The sequence below is a fragment of the Oreochromis aureus genome, linkage group 6 (assembly GCF_013358895.1).
Source record: "Oreochromis aureus strain Israel breed Guangdong linkage group 6, ZZ_aureus, whole genome shotgun sequence".
NCBI lineage: Eukaryota > Metazoa > Chordata > Actinopteri > Cichliformes > Cichlidae > Oreochromis > Oreochromis aureus.
Genome location: NC_052947.1, coordinates 6,775,806 through 6,799,010, shown reverse-complemented (window position 1 = coordinate 6,799,010; position 23,205 = coordinate 6,775,806). Strand labels below are relative to the sequence as shown.

General features: G+C 39.6%; 1 protein-coding gene across 7 annotated transcripts in view; it reads left to right on the top strand.

Moving 5' to 3' along the window:
- LOC116315588 (zinc finger protein 665-like) overlaps nucleotides 1-23,205 on the top strand; it is a 57,178-nt gene that overhangs the window by 3,747 nt on the left and 30,226 nt on the right. For 6 of the 7 annotated variants that reach the window (XR_005613518.1, XR_005613517.1, XR_005613516.1 and 3 more), the window contains exon 2: nucleotides 15,870-16,217. Coding sequence is in view for 4 of the 7 variants with exons in the window: in XM_039614047.1 (XP_039469981.1) it covers nucleotides 15,870-16,217 (348 nt within the window). In the remaining 3 variants the exon portion in view is untranslated. Of the gene's footprint in view, nucleotides 1-15,869; nucleotides 16,940-23,205 lie in introns of those variants that run through there. The other variant, XM_031733925.2, reaches the window with a different exon arrangement.

Sequence of the window (23,205 nt, the reverse complement as noted above, 5' to 3'; positions counted from 1 at the left end):
AAAGAATAAATGGGTAAACAACTATTAACACTGAAATTAAAGATAAACTTTCAATAACATACGAATGCAAGTGGGAATAATACTTGAAACATTTGAAAATCTCTTAACAATAAACTATGATATAAATAGCGAGGTCCTATTAACATGTTTAGTTTTAAAGGACACCTTCCTGCCTTTAGTCTCATTCATGAGCAGTATTAGTTTTCTTCTAACATCCAGAAGTCTGCACGATGTGTTTCATAGTTTCTAACAAGCCTTTGACAGTTAAACATAACATGACCGAAAAAGCAAAAAAAAAAAAAAAAAAAGAAAAAAAAATCACTCAAATTATATGTTAACCTCATTTATTTTTAGTTAAGTAAACTCTAAAAATTCTAACAGATACCTGGTGCTTAGAATACAGTTGAATGACTATTAAAAAACAGATGATGTAATATTTCTGTCCAGGTTGCAGTCTTCATGATGAACACGCTGTTGCAAACTCTGCTCCTCTCGGTGGAAATGCGCCTTTTCTTTCCTCTTTGTATAAAACATTTTAAAAGTCAGTTTAATCTCAAAATTCACTGTTAAATCCAAAACACACCAGATAAAGAAAGGCGAATGGTTCAGTCTAACACATGTGCCAGTGAACCATTAAACTTCAGTAAAACTATGCGGTTCTGAAACGTAACTTTAATCTCAGCCAAACCGATTTGCTCAGTTGTAAATAAAACAGCGAAGTAAACGTGACCCGACAGACAAAACCTGAGGGAATATAGTCCAGCGTTTAACCACTGAGAGATAAAACTGAGGTGAGGTTTCAAAGCTGTGTGCCGGTGATTGGACACCAGCCGCTGATAAAGTTGGTTCGCCTATAAAGTGCTCTGTAGGGAAACAAGCTCCAGCAGCTTTGCGCTCGGGAAAAAAAACTATATTTACTTATCTTGTGCAGAAAAATGCGCCGACATTGCGTTATGTCGATCACCGGCTGCCCAGTTAAACTGTGACTATCACCAGGTAACGTGGGCGTGTTTCGTGAATTAGCAGCAGGTGTTAAACAGCTGACAGGTGAGGAGGAGGATGCATGCAGGTAAACTGAGGGCCTGTTGAGCTGATCGCTGGTGTCGTGAGAAAAACGTCAGCTCGTTCTTTACGTTACAGAAGCACAGAGACACAAGACCAGGCGGAAAGAGACGATCGTTCGGTGAAAATGAGAATCTGCGAATGCAACATGTGAAACACGGACAGTAGAATATGTAAACAAACCGGTTAACGTAATGCCCCCCCCCCCCCTAAAAACTAACAAACAAACAGAAAAAAACCAAACAAACAAAAAAACAGTTAAGCTCGAACACCGGGGCTGTGAGCTCGGTACACTCTGTCAGCTGACTGTTAGCAGAGCTAGTGACATCTCTGAAAACATCTGAGCACTTTTGCAAACATGTTCTATGTTGACAACCTGATCAAACATGTGAAGATTAGGCCGCGACATTCGCGGCTAAAACACTGTTAAAAGTGTAGCTGGTGACAGAAAAACGGGATATTTTAAAACTTTACACCACCACCATTGCTGCCTGTTCATTCTGGGATACCTGGCTGCCCCAAGTCCACATAAGCAATCGATTATCTAGGATCGACCTGTCTTGACTTACTTTGCACAGCAACCAATCAAATGTTAGAGAAGCTGCATGGGCAGCGTTAACCCCGCCAACTTAGTTTGATGGGTGAGGCTGACAGATAAAATTATTTCAAGGAGAGAGATGAAGGGGACAAAAGTGCCAAAATGAATTGAATAAATAAATCATTAAATAATTAATTAAAACTGTCAATAATTATTTAAATGTGTCAATAATTAATTAATTAATTAATTACAGGTGTCGTAAATATTTATGTAATTAATTATTTCCGATTTTAATTAATTATTGCCACATTTAATTAATTATTTAATTGTGTATTTAATTAGTTCATTATGGCAGTCCTGGCGTTCCATAGCAAACACCGTCGTAGTTACATGCGGCTGTCTTCTTGTTTGTTGGCAGGTACTCCCTTCACCCTGACCAAAAAGGCTAAAATGACCAAAGAAAAAGTGGGAAACAGCTAAACATGAGAGGTTTTTGGACAAAGTTTGTGGTTTTTTTCCATTGTTTAAGCACTGCTTCCAACCGAGAGTGATACCATATATGCCCTATAGCTGCAGAAAAGTCTAACGTTGTTATCGTTTTACAAAAAAACAGCTGAACATGAGAGGTTTTTGACAAAGTTTGTGTTCTCCATTCTTTAAGCACCGGTTCGAGCACCGTTTAAGCACCGGCACCGTTTCAAAAGTACCGGTTTGGTACTGGTATCAGATAAAACCTAAACGATACCCATCCCTACTTTTGACAGATAAAAATAAATAAAAAAAATTATATTACAAACTACAGTGGATGACAGAGAAAAACTGCACTGTAGGCTCCATCGAACGAGATACTTAGTGGTGAGATATGTCGAAGAAGGCCGGCTTCACCCCATTCTTGGATCGCAAGCAGTCACTCGGAGACAGTGAAGTCCAACTTCAAATCTGTATTCCGCAAAGCATCTCCACATGGTGGTCACCAATGCCACTAGTGATGTGTCAGTGACGAACGAAACGGCTCTTAGAGCTGGATCTTTGAACTGAACGACGCAAGTAGGCTCTTTATTGGGAGACGTGTTTTTTTTTCTTCTTTCTCTCACCCTCTCTCTTGGACTTTTTTTCGCTTCACTCCGCATGCGAGCCTTGTGCTTTGCGTTGGGAAGAGGGGGGAGGGACGGTAGTTACACTCGCAGTAGCACAGGAACAAAGCGGGAGGGAAAGAGGGGAAAGCGTACAAGCTCTGAAGCGCGTACATGCTCTGAAGCGCGTACTTGCTCTGAAGCGCGTACAAAATGCAACAGAAGTGCTCCAGGATGCTAGGCGCAGTGTTGAGCTTTTGTTACCTAGTGGCTACACAAGCCAAGAAGTACTAACGACCGGATTTGGTGTGTGGTAGTAACAGGCAAATGAAGTTTTTTTTTTTAAAATTATTTGAATATATATGAGTGCTTGTGTATAAATACACAAACAATACACATATGCTTTCATTTGTCTAATTTAAGTGATCTAGTTAGCTCTGTTTTGGAAGTTCAGTTAATGCTAGAAATGTGTTTTGAAGTTTGTACGTGCTTTTCGGCGTTTGTACATGCCTAGTCTCTAGGGGCCAGCGTATATATTTATATATAAACATATATAAATAAAACCACTGTTTTTTTTGTTTTTTTTACATTAGTAATTCCTTTTGTGCATAATTTTATATTATTGTTAATTAATAAAGCAACAAAACAACCTGAAGAGCCGGTTGGGAGCCGAAAGAGCCGGTTCTCTAAAAAGAGCCGGAAATCCCATCACTAGCCTTCAATTCCAGCATTGCAGTTAAGCCAGCCTCCACTTTGTTTTACGTTCCCTGTGTATTCTGAGTATTATAGCAAAAGACGTGGAAACCTGATTTCAAAATAAAAGCTCCTGAAGCATGATTTCAAAATGAAGGCCAACTTCCAGTAAATTAAGAGCACATTCACAAATATCAATTAGTCTTGTTTGCACACTCTTATGTTGGATACAAATGACATACCCTAGTATTCTAGTAGCAACATGTCAATATTAAAGCCATCTCCTTTTGGATTTCAAAGTAAAAGACCTCTGAATGTTTATTTTTGAACTACTCTTTTAAATAATTCAGAATGGGAAAACTCAGGTTTCCACAGACTAGTTGCAGTCTATATTGACAGTATACAACCCCATAGTGATACCATGTCAATATCAATCATTCTTATTTTGCCTTTCAAAATAATGGCCCTTTCAAATTGACCATATATCGATGTGCGTTTTCAATGACTTCAGAAAGCTCTAAAATGGGAAATTACAGTTTCCACAGAATAATTACTGTCCATATTGACAGTATTCCATCCCACAGAGATACCGTGTTAATCTCAAGTCATTCTGATTTTGCCTTTCAAAATAATAGCCCTTTCAAATTGCCCATATGGGAAATAATCTTTCAATGAACTCTGATTTCTCTAAAAAGAAAAATTCTTGTTTCATTGCATAATTTCACTCTAGATCAAGAGTATGCAACCCCATAATGATACCATGTCAATATCAAGTCAGTCTGATTTTGCCTTTCAAATTCATGGCACGTTGAAATTGCCCATATAAGACCTTTCAGTGATTTCGTAATGCTCTAAATGCTCTAAAAAGGAAAATGTCTGTTTCCACAGGGTAATTCCACTTTAGATCAACAGTATACAACCCCACAGTGATACCATGTCAATATCAAGTCAAGTAAAGTGGAAGTATCCTGTGGAAACAGGCATTTTCCATTTTAGAGCATTATGAAATCGTTCCAATAGTAAGTCAGATATGGGCAATTTGAAAAGGCTTTTGTTTTGGAAAGCAAAATCAGCCTGACTTGAAATTAATACGGTATCACTGTGGGGTTGTATACTGTTGACCTAAGGTGAAGTTATCCTGTGGAAACAGGATTTTTTTTCTATTTAGAGCATTTTGAAATTGTTACAGAAGTAAGTCATATATGGGCAATTTCAATGGGCCATTACTTTGGAAAGTAAAATCAGACTGACTTGATATTGACATGGTATCACTTTGGGGCTGTATACTGTAAATACAGAGTAAAATTATCCTGTGGAAACAAGAATTTTCCATTTAGAACATTTTGAAATCGTTAGAAGAGTAAGTCAAATATGGGCAATTTCAACGGCCATTAATTTGAAAGGCAAAATCAGACTGACTTGATATTGACATGGTATTACTGTGAAAAACACTGTGGTTCGATAGTGTTGATATAAACTGCAACTAGTCTTTGGAAATACGACTTTTGCTTTTAAGAGCATTATGAAGTCATTGAAAGAGTAGTTCAAAAATGAAAATTCACTGGGCTTTTACTTTGAAATCCAAAGATGGCCTTGATATTGACAGGGCGGTATTAGGGTACAAGGTTGTGTCATGTAGATCTAACATTAGAGTTTGTAAACAATCCTTATTTATATGTTATTATGTTTGAAGTCGGCATTTATTTTGAAATCCAGTTTCCACATCCCTTCTCTTAATACTTTGAATACACAGGGAACAGAACACAAACACAAAAAAAGTCTGGAGACTGTGCTGGGCACTCCGTCTTTTCAAGCTTACCATCTTGTTCATTTTTCCTGAGGTAGTTCTGGCACAGCTTGGGCTTATGTTTTGGCTCATTATCTTGCTGACCAACTAGGTGCATACCAGAGGGTACTGCATGGTGCTGCAGAATGCTGTGATAGCTGTTTTGGTTCAGGAAGCCTCTCACTCACTGTGCAAGTCACTGACCCTGAATCCAGCAAACAGCCCCAGACCATCACACTTCCTCCTCCATGTTTGAGAGTTGATGCCACACACTGTGAACCATCCTTTCCTCTCATCAACGGCCCACAAAGATCCTGCATGATGAACAGAAAATTTCAAGCTGTGCTTGAATCTGTTGCCCTGTGAGCCGTAATTCACGCTAGCTGTTAACTCTCAGAAACTTGTCCCCTGATTCAGTCGTGTCTTTGGGTCTGCCAGACCTCTTCCTGTCAGAGTTTGTTTCTTTTGATGTTGAAGGAAACTGTACTCACTGACACCTTGACTTTTTTTGCAGTGTAGGAGAGACCTACATTTTTCAGTTATATGATGTTCTGTCTATCTTCCATTGTTAATTGCCTTTTTCTTGCCAACACACTACTTTCTGCAGTACAGTACTGTTCAACTGATGCTCCAGAGGGTATGTAACCACAGTGTGTTCCAACACTGCTTTTATGCAGACAGAGGAGGCTGTAAGTAATCCAGAAAAGTGGGAACCCCTATAGCACATGTGTCAAAGTCAAGGCCCGTGGGCCACATCTGGCCCGCGAGGTCATTTTATATAGATGTACTATTATTGTTATGCATGGCCCGGCGATATGAGGCGCTAATAATGTACAAACTACAGATCCCATAATGCAGCGCTGCAGCCTCCTTGCTGAACGCTAGGCTAACTGGGAACATTCCCGCGTCAATCAAGTCAAACTTCTGTTATTGTAGTGATGGTAAATTCGATTCTTTTTACTGAATCGAGTTTTAATGAGTCACTCACCAAAGTGAATCGGGTGTCTTGAGTCATTTGAGTCACTGAGTCAGTTGACCAGAGAGTGCAAAAATGTACATTTTCACTCAAACTTAATTTGTTTCTCTTTTAATGTAAATCCTACTGCTAAGATGAATGATTAACGAAAACAACTATTTTTTTAGAGCAAAAAAGAGCAAAGAAATTTCTAAAGGGAGCATTTATTTATTTTTATTTTATTTTATTGGTATTTTCCTTAAATGTGTCAAATATATATTTTCTCATCTAAATGTCCACTGAGCTGTGAGCCAGGGGACGGAAAAGCGCCTTAACATTGGTTGCCAACCAAGAAGAAGAAGCTGTGAGCCAGGAGGGAGGGGGTGAGTGAGTGAGTGAGTGAGTGATTCGTAACAGGGAGGGAGGGGGTGAGTGAGTGAGTGATTCGCCTTACAGGGCTTTGGAGCGTGATGTCACAGGGGTGGGCGTGGAAAGGATTTTGGCCCGATCCGCCATTTTCGGGGTCTAGCAAGTGAAAAGGGAGCGAAGGCACACACAACAGCCATGGTTCGTATTTGCTGTGCGGTCGGCTGCAATGCTCGATCGCACGACCGGCAAGAGAATAAGCTTGAAAAGGGTTTATCTTTTCATTCTTTCCCAACCTGGAAGCAACATGAGCCAGCTCGTGTATCGATGTTACCAAACGAAGGCGTCTAGCCTGGATAGCAGCTGTGAGACGAGCTGATATCCAGCTCTCTTCCATCTCCAAATATCTGTTGGTGCTCCAGACATTTTCATTCCGGTAAGTTCTAAATATGTTCATATCACTCTTTATAGCCTATTAGTTTTATTTTCGATGCGCTTTGAGGTCATAGCAAATTAGTACAAACATCCTACTGAGTGATTTTGCAGAACTACCTTCTATTTATAGAGTTGCTAATTATTTGGCATTATTGCAGCAAACCAGCCTATGAAATGGATGAAACACATCGTGACTGGGTTCCAGCGCTACATAACGGACCTGCTTCAAACTTACCACCATGCCAATCAGTAGAGCTGGGCGATATGACCCAAAATTCATATCTTGATATTTTTTAGCTGGATGGTGATATAAGATATATATCTCGATATTTTTTTAAAGCCATAAAGTAAGAACAAAAAGAGAGTTCTTAGTCAAAGCTGTGTCCCAGATGTCACACAGGCACTTTTATTAACATACAGCATAGATGTAGATGGAAAAAAAACTACTCAAAAATAAATTATGAGCATTTATTAAATAATGATGCTCTATAAATAAAAGAAAACTATGTCGTTTTGTGCATAACAAAGAGCTCACAATTGTGTAGTCAAAATGTAAACTAAAAGACGCTGAGCATAATAACAAAGACAGATTTCACAGCTGCTCTGTTCCCAACTTCTACTGCGTGACTGACAGCCTGGAGTTTGAAATCCGCTTCGTAACCATGTCTCTGAACAGGTGCCATTTATGGTCCTTATACACACACAATACGGTAATATTACGTTGAATCACAGTACGTATCACTCCGCGAGGCTCCTCGGTAGCCGTAATGCTCCGACAATCCATCAAGCGGTGCAGCTCCGTAGCTTACCAAAGTCGAACTAAAACATTTTTTTGACAGATTGCTGAGCGCTGTGTATCACATAAAATCGGTTCATGGTCATCAAGCACAACCAGAATTCACACAAAAAGGCGCGCAGTCAACTTTTGAGAAAATGAAAGGATTTCAGGCCGTGCATGGCGTTAGCGTGGCTAGCTCGTTAGCGTGGCTAGCTCGTTAGCGTGGTTAGCTCGTTAACACGTTGACGCCGTCCAGCCCCACGCACGGGGCGATGCGCAGTAACTCATTAACGGAGATTTGCCGTGTCCATCTTGTCGCTGCCTGCAGGTGAAGCGATGGGGGAGGAGGGGGAGTTGTGTTCAGTGAAGGAGAGGCGAGGTCGAGTAACGTTGCGAAAAGACAACAACAACAAAGTGTTTAGAAAGTTAGCACATACATGTAATTTTTCATTTCTTTATGTGTCCATCTATAGAACGCTGCATTTTATAGGGTAAATCTGCCTGTTCTCTGTCAGAAACCTGCCTGCAGAAAATGAACCTAAAGTATGTAATGCAAGGATGTAATCACTTTAGAGATGGAGAAAGCATAAAGTGACAATTATGAATCACTTAATATGATAAGGAGATTCTGCAGGTCATTAATCAATGTATAAAATTAAAATAAAATGTATTTTTAGTGAAACAAAATACAAATATTGAAGCAAGATCTATAATTAGAATTATTTATAATAAATATGAATAAATCAGTGCAATTTCTTTAACCATAAAGAATAACTAAGTCCTTCAGGACAATGTCACATCAATGCACTGAACTCACTATGTTATCCCTCTAACAGCCTCCACATGTTCTCACTGTAATTTCCCCTCATGAATGAATTTATGCTGCACTAATCTGAATGTTTGCAGGGAAATCAAACGCATTTCACTCGCAGTACTCGAGCTGACTTACCTTTGTTTGAATGACAACTTGTACGCGCTGACTCCACAGATAAGGTACAAAAATATGTCAGGCTATAGCGGTTGCTCTTCAGGGTTTCTACTCCACGGCAGTGTTTCATACGGGTCCACATTTCCAATGCACGCAATTTTCTGCAAGTACCGCTGCTTCGCCTCTGGACGCAATCAGTCTCTATACCGTCCGTTTTCTTTGGAGCTGCTTTTAAGCATGATTCTTGTCGTCGTCGTTCCAACACTGTGTCTCTTTTGATTCGTAGACCCCGAAAATGGCGCCGCGCTCCGCGGCGTGAAATCAACTCCAAAGCCCTACACTATGATTCAGCACAGCAAGGGAGGGGGTGAGCGAGTCAGTGATTCGTTCAACTCGTTTGAGCTGTGAGCCAGGAGGGAGGGGGTTAGTGAGTCCTGAGTGATTCGCTTATGCTATGATTCAGAACAGCAAGGGAGGAGGTGAGTAACTTAAATGTGCTGTTAGCATGCTAGCTGAGCGATGCTACTGTGAACCGAGGAGCTATTGTCTTGATGTGAGCTTCTACTCAAGGTTTTTTCTTCCAGTTCAGAGCAGAAATGTTTTTGTTAAGAAACTGGCTGTTGTTTTTTTCCCCACAATTTTAATTATAAGCTAGATATATTTCTACTAATGGAATTAGCTTGCTAACAGCAACAGGGATGAGTCAGTGAGTCAGTTGCGCTTGTGAATCATGATTCACGAGTCAGTAAAGTGATTCTCGAGTATTGAACGATTCGTTCATGAATCGAACATCACTATGTTATTGCGAAGCTAGCCGCTCACAATGGTGGAGAGAAAAGTTGATTCTGAAAGCAGAGCCTTTCAGCGCCAGTGGGTGACTGAATATATGTTTACAGAGATTGCTGGTAAACCCGTGTGTCTTATTAGTGGAGCTAATGTGGCTGTAATTAAGGAATTTAATTTAAGACGGCACTACGAGGCAAAACGTCAGGGTAAGCTGAAAAACCTAAATGCAGAGCAGAAACTACAGAAAGTAGAAGAGCTAAAGAAGAATCTGACATTTCAGCAGACGTTTTTCATCAGAGCAAAATCACAAAGTGAAGCTGTTGTGAAAGCAAGTTTTATTGCAGCAGAGGAGATAGCCAAATCAGCCCGGTACCACTCTGAAGAGCTGCATGATGAAGGTGTGCGACGTCTTGTGTCCAGACAAAACGCAGATTTTGGCAAATGTGAGCCTGAGGAGAAATACGATTGCTGATTGGGTTTGTGAGATGGCCACTGATTTAAGAACACAGTTGTGTGAAAGAAGCAAAAACTTTATTGCATACTCTCTTGCTGTGGATGAAAGTATAGACATGATGGACATTGCACAGCTGGCCATCTTCATCCGTGAAGTGGAAATATTGAACATTAAATCGATGCACGGGACAACGACAGGAAAAGACATTTTTTAAAACGTATGTCAAAGTGTAACCGACATGAAACTGCCCTGGGACAAACTTGTTGGACTTACAACAGATGGAGCGCCGGTGTTGTGCGGTGAAAAAAGCGGACTAGTCAGCAGGATGCGAGTAAAGATGCAGGAGGAGAACTGTACCGGTGAGTTAACAGCATATCACTGCATCACACACCAGGAAAGGCTGTGTGGTAAAGTCCTAAAAATGGAGCATGTAATGATCACCGTAACGCAAACCGTAAATTTTATCTGAGCTAAAAGTTTAAATCGCCGTCAATTTCAGTCTTTTATATGGGAAATAGATTCAGAGTTTGCCGACATTCCTTATCATACAGAGGTCTGTTGGCTCAGTTGGAAATTCTCAATAGAGTTTTTGAGCTCAGCAAGGAAATCTGTCAGTTCATGGACATGGCATGTATGATGCGGTGAAGGCATTTCAAGTGAAGCTGTCACAAATGCACCAGTGCAACCTGCCTTACTTTCTCTGTTGCCAAGTAATGTTGAACCAAGTCAGCGGACTTTGCTGAACTGCACCTGTGCAGATTCAGATGGAGCTGCAGTGTAATGATACGCTCAAGGGAAAGTACGACACTGAATGGCCCGCACAGTTTATTAGTTCCGTTCCTGAAGCAATGCCCCAGCTCCGTCTACATGCGGCTCCAACCTTGTGTATGCTTTCATTTATTTTTTCTGGATGTTTTGGCTGCATGTTCATATTTCTAACTTGTTTAATTTTGACAGGATATATTTTTATGAAGAGCAAAATATTTAAAGTTAAAGTTTTTTTTTTTTTTTAAGTTTATTTAATCTGGAATAATATTCCTGTCTGTTTTTTATTCATATTTATGTTTTAAAAAACATTGTTTTAGTGTGTTCAATAAATGTTTATCTTGTTTGGCCCACGACCTAAAGTGGGCCTTGAGTTTTGGCCCCCTGTGCAATTGAGTTTGACACCCCTGCCCTATAGCAGTGGTACTGGTTCCCAAACTGTTTTTGCCAGGACCCCCACCACCTAACACCCCCCCCGCCCCCACGCACAAAACACATCCTCCAAACACACACACCATATTTTGTTTACAAACTCCATTGCGGTTTATTTCACACCTCAAACATTTAGTAAACAATTAAGCAAATACAAGTAAACGGCAATACGTCAACACGTAAACGGCGTTGCGATTCACCGAAAACGGAGATTATTTAAAACTCCTTTTTTGCGTTTACGTGTGGACGAAGAATACAGAGTTCGTCGCATAGCGACAAAGGTATGTGCCTCTTTTCACGTCACGCTGTGCGCCACGTTATTGTTTACATGAGATGAATTGCAGAATGGCAGATAGTCAGATTAACAGTATTTTGTCTCTATCTTCAGGTTTTACACGCTTACATATACACACGCAGTTACTGTCTCTCCATTTAGAAAGGCAGAGGCGTCACGGTGTAATTATTTTACGTGTAGTTGTTTTTTTTCCTGTGTAATAATATTCAACATTGCTGTCAATACATTTTTCAAAAAATGTCTCTCTGTGCAAAATGGGTTCAAAAACAAAAACAGCTGTGGGATACTGTTTGTCCGTGATTTGAACAGGGGGGACAAATTACGGCAGGATCAGCCTGATATTATTTGTATCCCGCTGTAACTTTACTGCATAAAGAGCTAACATGTCCAAAATGTCAGGAGTAGTTAGTTATTACAAGAAGTGTTTGTGAACTAAAAATCAAGAATGTGGGATCCTGTTTGTCCGTGATTTGGAGAGCCCAGCGCGTGCTCCTGACACAGGGAAACTAATTTTGCAGGGGAGACCTACCTCGGCACTTGTGCAGGTGAAGGCAAAGGGAAGATATGCTTCACCATATTTTCCTGTCTTTGGCTTGGAAGGAAGTTGGAAGGAAACCAAACATATTTGGCGATGCTTCATCTCCTGCTTTGCGTTTGTGTGGGAGCCCCGTCAAAAACCTGTCCATTAGCAGTGTCCAAGCGCTCTTTTTTTTTTCTTTTTCTTTTTTCTTTTCATACTGTGCCCCCCCTGCAATGGCTCTGTGCCCCCCTAGGGGGCGGGCCCCACACTTTGGGAGCCTCTGCCCTATAGGAAGGACCAGCTTTGAAGGCTTGATCGGCCTCCATTGCTGCAGAGCAGCTTTAAATTGTTAACCCATGTTGGTTTCCCTGAAAAACTCCTTTTTGTATAATACTGAAATGTACATTGTTTTTCAGTTTTGGTAACCTTACCTTTAAAAAAACCCAAAAGCTTCTAGCAGTTCACCACTTACCTTTGTACCATTTCAAGCTATTATTTGGACTTGAACAACTTAAATTGCAATAAATAACTGAAATTATTGAAATTAGGGTGTTCTAAAACTTTTGACCAGTAATGTATGTGTTTCATCAGCCTACACTTTCAGGATTAACTTCCTGTTCAGTGTTTGCGCCACTCAAATACACCACGGCCCTCCATGTGAACAGTTTTGATCATGTGGTTTCATAAATTAGGATTTAGGTAAAGGGAAATAAATCTGGTACAGTTCATCTTCAAAAAATCCAGTACAGCTCTAATATCTTTTAAATATAACAGATAATAAAACGGCAATAATTTAAATACTTTAGAAATCTAACAGAGCATCTTAGAACTTTAAAGAACATCATTCTTTTAATTAGATGGCTGTGGTTGGGTGTGGTTTGTGGTTCAGCTACAGGAGAGGGGTTCAAGAGAGCTGTGGGTTCAAGGTGGAGCGTCAGAGGAGGCTGACCCCTACAGCTGATCATGTCTCCCACATTTGAGTGAGTCTCCAGAACATGACGACAGAACTTTGTGCGGTGTGTGCTTTGAACGGCCTGTTCTTCTCTAGTAAAACAGCAGCTGAGTGCGTCTTAGGGACTTGAAGTCAAAAAGCTGCCTCCTGAATCATTTGAACACTTGGTGAATCACTGGTTTCCAACCAGGAACCTCCTTGTTATAAGACAACACTGTCACTACCATGCTGTCTGTTAGCACTGAATTCACTTTCACCAGTTACTGGAGTCGAGCTAAATATCTCAGTTAGAAGGTATGTAAATGCTACATAAAAGAGTGCCCGTTTGTGGCTCTGAAGCTTGAGTTCCTCTGTGTGAGTTCTTGGTTTAGTGATTCCTCAGCTCATCACAGTATATTTATTATCTACAGCTTTTCTACTGCAGCTTGTAATAAACCCTCCTCTGTCCTTATTGCTGGACTTCCCCTGTTCATGGGCTAACTTGTGGAGTAAGGTGTGTATTCTTTCTGTATTCATTTGTGGCCTTTTTTCCTTGTAGCTGATTTTTAATGAGAGTTGATTTATCTGTTAACTGTGAGGATTCGGCCAACATTTCTGCATTTCTCTGGTATTTTCAGCATCTGACATCTGTCATCATCAGCACTAACAATAGGTGTAAAATTTCTGTGTGTTTCTGACTGAAACACTTTTAAGCCTTGTTTTAACAGTATGCACTGCTCAAAAAATCAAAGGAACACTTTTTAACCAGAGTATATAGCATCAGGTCAGTCAGCATATTGATCTGGTCAGTTAAGTAGCAGAGTGGGTTAGGGACGGGAATCCAAGGTCCTGGACTGCTGGGCACTGGCTATCCTCAAAAACCGGTTCCTGGTAGTCCAATTCAAGTAATTCAGTTGTTAGTCTGTCTGATTATTGATCCCGCTGCTCTTGCACATGTGCTACAATCAGCTGATTTTAGTTTGTATTAACCCCGATTCTTTTGTCCCCATGATAGAACAGAAAAAACCGACTCATAGTGTGTTAAAACTAGAGATGGCACGATACCACTTTTTTACGTCCGATACCGATATCATAAATTTGGATATCTGCCGATACCGATATGAATCCGATATAGTGTTTTTTAATCAATAAAACTGTTTTTTTTTTTCATATCTTGCTGCATTTTGTATAAGTTCATACTCAAGTTTAAATAAACAACAACACTAAAGCTATTCTGTTATACCTGTATGTAAAAAAATACACTGCACCCAAAATATTTTATAGTTCAGCAACACTGATCAATCTAATAAACTTAAACCTACTCCATCCTCCCTATTCTGGTATTTTAAAGAGTACTTAGCAGAAATATTAAGCAACCTAACTAATAGGGTTGCAAACTCAACAAAAAAAAATAGGAACCACCCCCACCCTCCACCTCATGATGCTTAATCGATGTAATCAACATTAATTTGATGCAGGGTGAAAAAAAATGCACAGAATTGTTTTTCAAGAATAATTAAATAGATTCAACATCTTTCTTCAACAGAATTGCAGAATTCACAGATGGTACCTTCCCAAAGGAAAAAGTACTATAGCTTACTAGGGTATATTAGACTTAACAGTTACTATATACAGTAATGGACTTCTATACATTTTACATCAGATTAAAACTTTGGGTGTAAGATTCAGATAATTATTTATTAAAAGCTAGACATTTTAAATGAGAATAAGAAAGAAAAGTATGTCTTTGTGCCCCTTTTCCTGTTCATGCCCTATCGGCCCCTGGCTAAACTTTGCTAGATCCGCCCCTGCACAGTTACCAGCAGTCCGTCAGCTACGTGAAAAGGATCCTGGTGTAGAAAGTAATATTAAATAAATTCTAACAACAGCTTATCAAGCTTAAAGGTGCTGCTGTTGTTCAGCCGCTGGTTTCCTCTTTCTGGTGCAAAGTGGACCAAAAACAAAGAAGAGAGACGGACTCGCGACAGAAAAGCCGATCAGCTGATCATTAAGCAGTTTCACGATTGAAGTAGCCGCAGGAAGGTGAGGGAGAGAGAGAGGCAGTCGCTCCATGTATCGGTTGTTAAACTTAACATGGGAACGCTTTACAAACATTCAGAGATGAACTTACACATTTGCTTTACTTCTCTCTGGGATAACTTCCTCGGAGATGAAATGCTGGTTTGGTAGAGAGGCTACAAATACACACAGCCGCTCTATCACGTGAAGCACACTGCTCCGACATGCTGCGGTTATGAGCCGAGTTAAGCTGTGTGGCAAGTTTTGTGAGGTGGGTTTTTTTTTTTTATATATTTAATGGATCGGATTATATTTTTAATTTCTCACCGATATCCGATCCAGTAATTTAGGTCAGTATCGGACCGATACCGATACGTAATATCGGATCGGTCCATCTCTAGTTAAAACATTTTATATTTCTTTTTATTCAATCATCTTCCGGAAGCGAGAGAGTCCTGCACAGCCCAAACGCCAGTTGCAGGATCTCTAACATTAGAATCATAAACTGTGTTTCATATAGGTATTATTTTGGTACTTTACACGTCACAGTTTCAATACAAACATTGCTTATATGGCAAAGTTCCTCTTTTCTGTCTGGCTTCCTGTAGTTATAAATATACTTGTACAGCTCTACACTAACTTCCTGTTTTCAGTCTGGGTGAGCACTTAGTTTGTGAGTCAAAAGTGGCCTTGCTTTACAAACCTTCATTATTAAAGTACATAAAACAATGTAATAAGAAAATAAGGATACTAAGGATATATTAATTACATGACATTTGCCATATGCCATTACATTTATTTTCATTGCACAAAAGGAGGAGACCATGATGGTAGAGTAGAAACTGCATCTAGGACAAAACAGCTGCTAACACAACTATGGCTCTGTGCAAGCACCTGTGCAGACAGCATGCTAACGCTAAGCTAGCCAAGAGCCATAGATATCAAGCATAATTTAATTATTTTTTTGTGTTGTCTATTTGCTCAGTATGATTTTTTTTTTTCCCTCTATTATCACATCACTTTTCTTTTAATTGTCTCCTTTTCCCCCTCCAGATGTCCCACAGCAGCATGTCTGTAAGGAGGAGGAAGTTGTCGCTGACCAGCAGCTGTGGAACCAGGAGACGAGCCCCAATCTGGACCAGGGGGAACCAGAACCTCCACAGATTAAAGAGGAACAGGAGCAACTCTCTAGCAGTCAGGAGGGAGAGCAGCTGGTACTGAAGGAGGAGATTCATGCCTTTATGGTGACTGCTGCTGAGGAAAAAGACCACAGTGAACCAGAACCAAAAAGAGACCATCTCAACTGTGTCAGCTCTGCTGTAGCTGTGAGAGAATATCAGGGAGCAGGGAAGAAAGAAGGTCACAATAATGTAGAATACCAACCTACACCAGACAGTCAGTGTAAGTCTGACAAAACTAAAAAGTCTTTAAAATGTGATGTTTGTGGAGAAGTCTATAAATATAATTATGAAATGGATATACATTATAGAATCCATACAGGGGGGAAGCCGTTTTCCTGTAAAACATGTGGGAAAAAGTTTGTACATAGGTGTTCTGTAGTGAAGCACATGAGAATCCACACAGGTGAGAAACTATATCATTGTAAAATATGTGGAAAAAAGTTTGTACATAGTTCTTTAGTGAAGCACATGAGAATGCACACAGATGAGAAACCATATCATTGTAAAACATGTGGGAAAACGTTCAGCCGTAACAGTAATTTAACAGAGCACATGAAAATCCACACAGGTGAGAAACCATATCATTGTAAAACTTGTGGGAAGGCATTCAGACGTGGTACTCATTTGTTTCGCCACATAAAAATACACATATAGAGGTGTACTCTTTTAACAAGATTAACAGTTTAGCAAGCTGTGTAGAGCGCAAAGTTAAACAAGTCAGCATAGTAACTAATGGTAGACACAGCATGGTAGGAAGGAGGTTATGGTTAGTTTCATTTTAAAAGTATGTGATGTTCTCTGTCTTACAGTGGAGAGAAATCATTTTTTGGAGTGGCACAAATTGGGGCTGCACAATTAATCGTTAGAAAATTGCGATCTCAATTCATACTTATGTGCGATCTCATTTCCAAATGACAACGGTTTAAAAAAAAAAAAGGAAGAGAAAAAAAAAAAAGATGACGATTGTACCGCATTTTGATCCGGGACATAATCTGCATGAAAACAAGCGCTCACTCTTCCTGCTCAACAAATGTCAAGGGTGGAGCCTTATACCACGTGATAGGTTTGTAGCTTGAACCTATTCGCTGGAACGTTGAAGGCAATGTGATTACACAGCAAGCAAGACACGAGTAGGCAACATTCTTTATGTTTCACGTGCACGGGAGAGAACTGGACAGGCGCCGTTCCTTCGCTTGACCCCAGTTGCTCTCGTCCGTTTCCCTGTAACACTGCTCTTTTATTGTGGTTACATGAATATGCATAGGTTCATTAACATATGACATCTTATAGGTATACATGTGAACAAGGAATACCTTGTGTGTGTGTGAGCTGCTGACCAAAAGGGTCATAAAGCAGGAACAACATCCTAGGTCATAAAGAGGGTAACCTCCCCACACCCAATCTATGGTTCACCCTAGATAACACAGTGAAGCCATACAAAGGGCAGGAAGTTTTACCACATCAGACCTTCACAAGGATGTTTGCCTGTGATAAAACACTACAGCCCCCCACTCAGAACCTCGAGAATCTGGGGAGGGGAGAACAAAAGAATTCCTTTCAACACACAGTTAAAGTACAAATGGTAAGAATAAAAATGACAAACATTTAACAATTCACTCTAACACCACGAAGCCAGCTGGCAGGGAAAAAACAACGGAGAGCACGTGAGAGATGACGAAGCTGTAAAGGCCAAGAAAGTGACAGGAGAAAATCCGTCCCGGTCAACCACATCAATAACGGGAACCTTATACAGCGCTTCCCCATACCCGTCGAACTCCTGCAGGCACAAAGAAATTACGGAGGCTATCACTTATCACCTGGCTAAAGATATGGCTCCCATCAACACTGTGCAAAACGAGGGATTTAGGAAAATGATCAACACCCTAGACAAACGCTACACAGTGCCGTCCCGCAAATATTTTTCAAATGTTGCACTACCTGCTCTATACACGCAGTGTCGAGCAACGGTGGAAACGGAATTACAAGCAGTACAACATTTTGCGGCAACGACAAAATGTGAGACATTTATTGTTTTTATGTTCAGTCTTGTTGACATAAGAAGAGAAAATGCTCTCAATTATGGAGACAGTCAAATGGTTCATTTATGTTTGATGTGTGCTTTACATTGGTGTGGCTGTGAATAAAGTTGCCGCGCTCTAGGGGGCGTATGCGTTCATCAAAATGGCCGAAGGCTGATGTGTGTTTATTCCTCCCATGTATCGTCGGTGAAGTTGGCCATACATGTCAGATTTTCCTGCACATTTTCATACCTCTGCTAACAAGTCTCAACTGTTACGAAGTTGATGTGCAGTTAATAAGTGCAATAAATATTTATACTGGAAAAGAAAATCGTGAGAGAATCGTGATCTCAATTCTAAGCAAAAAAATCGTGATTTTCATTTTATGCAAAATCGTGCAGCCCTAGCACAAATAATTTGTGTGGCATCTTATTTGATGCAGAATCGGAGTGTTCTGTAAATAGTTTAGTCTTTCCTGCATTTTTAGGTAAATAGTTGCATGTAACTTTTTTATTTGCAAAACTTGTGCATAGGTTTATTAAATTTACAATTTCTATTTGCATTTCATGTTATGAAAATGATTTGTGAAACATGTTTGTTGTTGTTACAGTAAAAAATATATCTGATTTCATGTTGTTGTTGTTGTTGTTTTTAATCAATTGTACTAATGAAAACATAACTGTAAATTCAGATGTGAGGTTGTGCTGAAAAGAATGATACCAAACAAGGCAAGTAGACATGTAGAGGTCAAATCAACCCTGGACCTCAGAGGGTTAAACTTTTTTTCCTAAAGTAACACAATAGTTACTTTTCCTCGTATTTAGTTACTTTTATAATATTGTAACTAAGTTACAATAGTATAGTTTTTTGAAAACGTAACTATAGCTAATTACTTTTTCAAAGTAACTTGGCCAACACTACTGAGGAATACATTTTCTATGTAGAAGTTGTTAAACAGTTTCCTAACTGAATGAAGTGCAAACCAGAACGTGCGTTTGTTATTTAGTTATGCAGAAAACATATGGTTTCTTCTCTTATATCTCTTTTGCACTGCTGTCATTGCAGCTACTACATCACAGAACAGAACACACCGAGAAGACCTGCTTAATCAATGCAATTAATTTCTTTTGGATTTTATTTCATTTCAGGTTGTCTTTTTGTACTCTGTTGGTGTTTTACAGAATGCAAACAGTATCAGTGTGCTGTTAAAAAATCATGTCAATGTTGGATTGATATCAAAGAAACAGAGTTGTGTTCATACCAAAGCACATAGCAGCCAGCAGCACTCAGATGAACAGAGGTGTCATATCTGCAGTGTAGAGTAACAGTGAGCTACAGCAAGTATAAAGAAGCTGTGATCTCTGTTTAGTCTTCATCAACACTAAGTTGGTGGATTAGAAGGAGGAGCCTGATCACAGTGGTAGGACTCATTCACAGCCCTGTGTTATTCCCCCTGCTGACAGCTTTACACTCTGCACATCTTTGTGCTGCTCTGCTTTCCTTGGAGATCTTACAGCAGGAAGTCTACAGTCCGTGATCCTTAAACACATCATCAGTGTGTGAAGGGCGAATGTGGCTTGTAGTGTTCAACACTTTGAATCAGAATCAGAATACTTTATTAATCCCAAAGGAAAGTCTGTAAGACAAAAAATTTCAATAGAAACACAGTTAAAACTCTGCTGTAGCTGAAAGTCAAGATCAGAAAGGAAGTGAATATTAGACTCAGGATCAACTCAAAATGTAGAGCTGTACGTGTCCAAGCCAAAAAGAAGGCATCACCCTCCCCTCCTACATATTCAGTGTGAAAATGTAGATAGGGAGTCGATGTTTTTCTGACACAGGATATTTGGGAATAAATCTGAAAGAATAAGTCCTGAATATAAATACACAGCCCAGAATCCACACAGGTAACAATGATCACCTCTTCTGTGAAGACAGCAGAATGTATACAAGGGAAAAATTGTACCATTGTAACACCAGCGGAAAATGTTTTACTGACTCGTCAGCACATAAAAATCCACTCAGGTCATCAGCTGTATTCCCGTAAGCCACATTCCTGGTGACACCAACAAACTGAATAAAGCGATGAGGAAGGCTGAATGCAAACTGGATATATTGGAAGTTGTGGTGGAGAGAAGGTCACTGAACAAGCTGTTATCTATGAGCCTCTTACAGTAAGAGCTCCTTGTCTAACAGGCTGCGTCAGCTCCACTGACACAAGCACAGATACAGGAAATCTCTCACACTTCATGAAATAATTCTTTACGACACATCTGTCTGACACAGAATCAGCTGCTGTTCTAAGAGTTTGTCTCACCGTAACAACACTTTACATTCAGTTATTATCAAACACTTTGAGGACTTCTGGCATGTACTGTGTGTCATAATTAGCTATGTGGCGATATCTTATGGACACAAATGCAACATGGTGGGGACAGGACTTCAACAAGTATTTAATCCGGATTTATCAGGACAATTACAAAGCCAAAAAATGCAAAGAGTAAGTCAGGTATTAAAAAATAAACAAACACAAGACAGAAAAAAAAACAAAAGCTGCCAAAAAAGGGAAAACAGCGGAACGAGAACAAATAAAAGATGAACACTGAGACTAATGGAGGGGAAAGAATGGGAACAGTATATAGCATTAACTAAATAAATCACAAGACTCTACTAAGCATTTTAAGATGGAAAAACTCAAAAAAGATGAAGAAAGAACCCAAACCACCATAGTCACATTTTTACATTTCTTGAATTTTAATCAGGTTTTCATTTTCACTCTTATCATGTTTTACTTACTTGATTTCTTTGCTAATTATTTCATCATTATTATTATTTCTAATTATTTATGAAACATCAGTTGGGGAGTGAGTGAGTGAACAACGACACTGCAGTAAAAATCCAATCAGACCAAACACACGGGTGAGAAACTGTACACATGACATCACTGAAAAATCAAACAGACTCAGATGATTCATGTCAAATGTCAGGAAAGTTTAAAGCAGACGTTTAAACCATGATAGAAAAAACTGTGAGAATGTCAAAGTAGGTCATGCAGGAATGAAGCAGCTTTAGATTATAATTTATCAAAAATGTTGTGAGTTTGTTACGTGTGAAACTGGGTTATTTTATTTTGTTTCTGATTTTTAAACACTGAATAAGAAAGTTATAAAATATAGTCCTGACTATACATATTTCACATGAACAGTTTTCACTGTTTGTAGTTATTTCATTATTGTTTCTTTGCGTTTGAACGTTCCTACAGTTGGTTTGTGGTTGATGTGGATTTGCTGCTCATGTGAGTCCTCCCACAGTGTTTCATTAGCAGCTGTAACCACAGTGACTCTGATAAAACAGGAGTTAGCAGAATCCATCTGATATGAAGCTGTGCTTTGAATACCACTTCCTTCTTTGAAGAGTAGTCAGATATCTGTGTTCAGGTTTTTGTACAGCCTCTTCTACACTTTGTATCACTGTGTTTGTAGAGCACAGTAGTAGAGAGCTGTGTCTGTCAGGGTTAGGGCTGTTATGGTCAGATTAGTTGATGTAGAAGATGCTTCTGAGTCATATCGATCATCAGGAATATACTGAACACCACTCCGTGATCTTGCTCCTTTCCAGAGTATAAACTGAGGAGCCTGAAGGTCAGAATGATGTCTGTACCAGTGAAGCTCTGGATGTGTATAATTTGTCTGATTGTTACATGTGAGTGTGACAGATCGTCCTTGTGTTTCAGTGACTTCAGCTTGTTCAGGAGTGATTGAGTCTCCAGCTGTTAGTCCTGGAAAAAGAAAGATGAAAAGTAGTGAAATGCAGTCTGTATATCTGCTTAATGCAGCAGTTTTCAACTAACTTTAATCCCTGTTCTTAAACTCACCTATAATGTGAGATAGAAGCAAAAAGAGGTGCAGCAACATGTCTTTGGAGTTATTAAAGCCAGACAGACAGCACATGAGCAATGTTCTTCCACTGCAGCACAATGATCAACAAATAATGTCATTGGATCAGCTCAACTTCAGTGGGCAGGGCCATCTTAATGGCTCAACCAATCAAATAGTTTTGTGCTTCCACGGCAGCTCTGTTGTCCTTGTCGTCGGTCCAATGACACAAGAATCAGAGGTTTAACAGTGTGTGGCTCCCTCTAGTGGATGTTGTGGAATATTCTGTTGTCTTTGCTCCAAAGGTTTTCGTACAGAGTTTTGGTGTTTCCTTTCACTGTGGGCTGCAGAGCACATTGGTACACAGCAGAGTCTGTCACTGCAGCAGAGGAGATCTCCAGATGAAACTCCTTTTTTTGATTGTCATGTATAAACTTCATCCTTTCTGTTTTCTCTGAATAGTAGGTGATGAGAAGCTCTGGATGTGAATTAGCTTTCTGTTTGTACCAGAAGAAGTAAGTTTCAGAGCCTGAATAGTTGCAGGAGAGAGTCACGGTGTCACTACATCTTTAGTTGGTGTCAGTAAATCCTCAGAGGACATATTTCACCATGATGTTTCTGTATCTTTAAACTTTAGTGAAGTTTAGTTCATAAAAAGTGAATCAATTCAAACAACATCCAAATATTTTCATGTCTGTCATCTCCTTTTACATCTCACTCCATCTTTTGATGACTCACCAGTCTGAAAGGAGACTATCATCATCCAAATGAAAAGCAGGAACATGATTTTCTCTTGGACTGAATGAACAATAGAGAGAACACAGCAGCTCTACCGCTCCTAAATGAAGCCTTTCATATTCACTTGTGTAGCTCCTCTTCTTGCTGTTTCCATTCAGGCTGATGAGGCTTTAGAAATGACACTGATGCTGCAGTCATCATCATTATCATCATCCAGAAGGTCAGACTGAAGGAGGAACCTGCAGAACAAAAAGCTGCGACTGCATCCTGCACACACACTCTGAATGAAACCTGTTTGAGCTGCAGGTTAAAGTTCTCAGCTCTGATAATAATACTGGATGACTCTCAGTAATGCACATGTTTTGGCATTTCTTATGTGGGATTAACTTCCTGAGCAGATTTTGTCTGCTGCCTGGTGTCTCTTAAAAGCAAAAGTGACAAACTGTAATTTCTAATTTTTAAGACCACATTTCCATCTTCAGGTCATTGTCTATAAATGCAGATGTGTTTAAAAATATTTCTCCCCACAATTTTGAGAACTGCATGAAATCAAAGCCTTTAAAAATAGCACCTTAGT